Genomic DNA, 3,489 nt, shown 5'->3' with positions numbered 1-3,489 from the left:
CGGGGCATCGGTCTCACGTCATATCAGCCGCCGCGCTCTGATTGGCTGCCGCTTCTCACCCGACACAGCTGAGATTGTTTTCTGCAGAGGAAGTCCTTGTTCTTTGGCGTTGGAGCTCTTCATTGTGGAAAGAAGCAACACAGTTTGTTTACTAACGATGATGTGAACGAACGACGTGATAGCTGAAACAAAGAGGGGCTCCTTGGCTGTAGTTTTAGCCCACACTGTCGGAGGAGACGTGGGTGAAAAGGAGGGGGGAGCGTTCTGTTTGCATCAGACACTCAAGTCGTCTGGTGATCAAGGTAAGATCGCGCGTCTTTTCCATTTATATAAAGTAAGTCAGATTTTAGAGCACCATTTTTTGACGCACAATTATCCATTATTTTAACTTATAAGTGCCAAATGCCCAGACTGGAGGAGCGCTGCTGGAGCTGCTCCTGTTCATCGAAAGCTGAAACTGAGCATCCATCAGGAGCGAACTGGTTTGCAAAAGCTGAAGAGATGATGTCCATCATCACCACGGTGCTCAGGAGCGCCTGCGGCTCCTTACACTACGGCCGGGTCACCAACCTGATCCGGCGGGGTCTCGTCCTCTTCACGGTCGGAGTCTTCCTCGCCCTGGTGCTCAACTTGCTGCAGATACAAAGACATGTCACCCTGTTTCCAGATGAGGTGATGACAACTCTGTTTTCATCTGCCTGGTGGATCCCACCATGCTGCGGTACAGGAGCAGGTGAGTCTGGACCACAACCTTCATCAATGGAGGGCATTTTATTCTGTTTATAGTTCGCTTTCTGTTAATTTCACACAACAATGCACGAAATGTATAAGTCAAAGAGTAGTTGTTTTTATTTAACAGTGTTAATGAGGCTAAACGCATAATTTGTCATTCATTTGTTGGCCATAAAACTCGGGGATATCTCCCTTTTTTAACAATATTCTCATTTGATGCTAAACTAAGCAGTGATTAAAGACATTTTAAACTAAATGCGGTAAGATAAAAGCATGCTTCAAGAAACTCTTAAATTGATATACTTTTTAGTGTTGTATGGAAGCGCATTGTCATTCGGCTTTATTATTTTTCCAATGTTATCTTTTCTCTAAACAGAGCACCCTCTTTATGGTAATGTGTGGCAGTCGGTTGTCAAAAAACCTGCCTAGGTTCAGATGGCATAGATTCTCTGCTTCTGATTGGCCAGACGCTACGTGTGCTGGGCGTTCATTGGCTAGTGTCATAACGGGTGAGCTAAGGACCTCCCCTTTTATTGCCAAGAACCAGGAAGCGAAGGGAGGAGGGAATAAAACATCCGAGTTTTGCTCCTCCCCCCATGTGCTGCAGGGCAGAAAACAAAGGGAGAAAGCTTTATTGCTTTATTTTAAATAAATCGACAATATTAAAGTTGATTGCTAAAGTTTTGGTGTCCGTTTTTAGGGTTTTGCGTGTGCAATCAGGTGTTTTACTTGTGAGAAACCTGGCCAAAGTATCTAGTTTTATTCTGCACTTTTAAATCCCTATAGCTCTAAAGTAATTATAGCTTTTGGTTTGAAGGTCATCTGTTCAATTGTGCCAAAAATAAAAGAAATGCTTGTCTCTAAATAACTTCCTTTGTTTGACACAGGCAATTTAATCAGTTTATAAAGTTAAAAGACTGATGGGCAGAAATGTTTAGTATTTGTTTTTGGAAGTCAGCAGTTACAAATTAATTTTGTCCAAACTGTTCAGTTTTATAAACCAAAATTGTTCCGCTTAGTAGTCCTGCTTACTGCTGTAATTTATGATTATAAAGAGCAAACTGATAGCTGCGTTCTTAACAATGTTCATTGATTGGGATTTAACAAATTACCATATGATAGACACGCGTTAAAGTTAACAACTTAAAAATAAAAAACTGACAAATTATCATTTCTATTTCTCTTGCTTTTTTTTCCCCTTCCAACACTGTTCAAGCATAGCTTTGTGTACAAATGAGTCACCAAGTACAGAACCACATGCTCAGCAAATAATCTGACAGGATTTGCTTTCTGTGCTTCACAGAATTTTTGCTTATCTTGTGTAATCTGGGTCTATTTGTTGCTTTTTTTTTCTTTCCCCCTACAGCTGTTGTTGGTTTGCTGTATCCCTGCCTTGACAGCCATTTGGGAGAGCCACACAAGTTCAAGAGGGAGTGGGCCAGCGTCATGAGATGCATCGCTGTGTTTGTTGGCATCAACCATGCAAGTGCTGTATCCTTTCAAAACAGGTTCCCAAACACAATCCAATAAAAAAAAAACATCTCTGAGCTGCTACATATTAATGCTAGTGTGTGTTGCTTAAAAAAAATATGAAATCTCACTAGTATTCTACTTCAGGTCAGGAGTGAAGTAATTCAGCAACCTGTTTTACCTGATGACATATTGGCAGAACTGTGAGCCAGCCAGTCAAACAAATATTAGTATAAGAACACAGCATCATCCTGTTTGACTTTGACCTTAACTTACAGCACAGAAACTAGACTTTGCCAACAATGTGCAGCTCTCCCTGACGCTGGCGGCCTTATCTTTGGGTCTCTGGTGGACATTTGACCGCTCCAGAAGTGGCTTTGGATTGGGCATCACCACTGCCTTCTTGGCTACTGTCATCACACAGCTACTGGTCTACAATGGAGTTTACCAGTAAGTCAGCAGGTTTTTTTTCTTTTTGCTTAAATGCATTTGCACATGTTGGTTTGGGTGGGTGACGAAAGATGGCAGGTATCTCTAGAATTACCTGTCTTAAAAGAAGCACGCACCAAGTCCATTTTTTTCTCCATGTTTCTATGGGCCTGATAATTACACTCTCAAACAGAATCATTAAAAAGTTTGAGATGAGACGCTCACTTTCCAGAAACGAATAATGAGGAGTGGATTATTGTTACCAACTTTTTAAACTGTTGCATTTTTCTGCAGTTTCATCTCAGACTATGAAATGTGGCAAACTAGAAGACTGGAAAGTTTTTATGCAAGTTAAATTTGGACTTTAATCTATTAATCCTAGCGTTTTAAGCTGTTCTCTTGATCTGTTTTTGTTTTTCAGGTACACGTCTCCAGACTTCTTGTATGTGCGCTCCTGGCTCCCGTGTATATTCTTCTCAGGCGGCGTTACTGTGGGTAACATTGGGCGTCAACTTGCCATGGTAAGATGGTAGTTTTCTAACTGAAGGGCTAAAATTTAGGGATGCACAATATTGGATTTTTGGCCGATGTCCAATATGCCGATATGTTAAAACTTATTTGGCTGATATCGATATTTTTTTATATATTTTCCTTTGTCAGAACATAGCCCTCTTATTTTCTAGAAAAAAACATGTAAGAGCTGGTGACATATATTCAGTAACAGCCATATGCGTAGCACTTTAACTTATATTAAATGAAAAGTGTTAAATATTATTCATTAACATTAGTAACCTGCGATGCTGTCTCACTTTTGGAGGCTTGTTCCAGGTTCCTAGCTACAGTGTGGGCTCCTCTGCA

The 3,489-nt window shown here is 40.8% G+C and overlaps 1 protein-coding gene across 1 annotated transcript; it reads left to right on the top strand.

Annotated features, from left to right (window-relative positions):
• The first annotated feature begins 260 nt into the window (after window positions 1–260).
• Window positions 261–3,208, top strand: insig1 (insulin induced gene 1). Its single transcript, XM_037694253.1, has 5 exons — window positions 261–302; window positions 397–733; window positions 2,099–2,223; window positions 2,486–2,652; window positions 3,053–3,208. The coding sequence occupies exons 2-5, from the start codon at window positions 403–405 to the stop codon at window positions 3,162–3,164; spliced, it is 735 nt and encodes a 244-aa protein (XP_037550181.1). The 5' UTR covers window positions 261–302; window positions 397–402; the 3' UTR covers window positions 3,165–3,208.
• Window positions 3,209–3,489: the final 281 nt, after the last annotated feature.

Source organism: Nematolebias whitei, chromosome 20 (assembly GCF_014905685.2).
Source record: "Nematolebias whitei isolate Nwh7 chromosome 20, NemWhi1, whole genome shotgun sequence".
Lineage (NCBI taxonomy): Eukaryota > Metazoa > Chordata > Actinopteri > Cyprinodontiformes > Rivulidae > Nematolebias > Nematolebias whitei.
Note: the sequence above shows the minus strand (reverse complement) of the source record. Positions and strands in the feature narration are given on the sequence as shown.

Bases quoted from the DNA above. Each gene is read 5' to 3' on its own strand.
- insig1 (XM_037694253.1), top strand. From the start codon at position 403: ATGCCCAGACTGGAGGAGCGCTGCTGGAGCTGCTCCTGTTCATCGAAA. The intron at 2,224-2,485 runs GTATCCTTTCAA...CTTACAGCACAG, and splicing joins GCATCAACCATGCAAGTGCT to AAACTAGACTTTGCCAACAA. The intron at 2,653-3,052 runs GTAAGTCAGCAG...TTTGTTTTTCAG, and splicing joins GTCTACAATGGAGTTTACCA to GTACACGTCTCCAGACTTCT.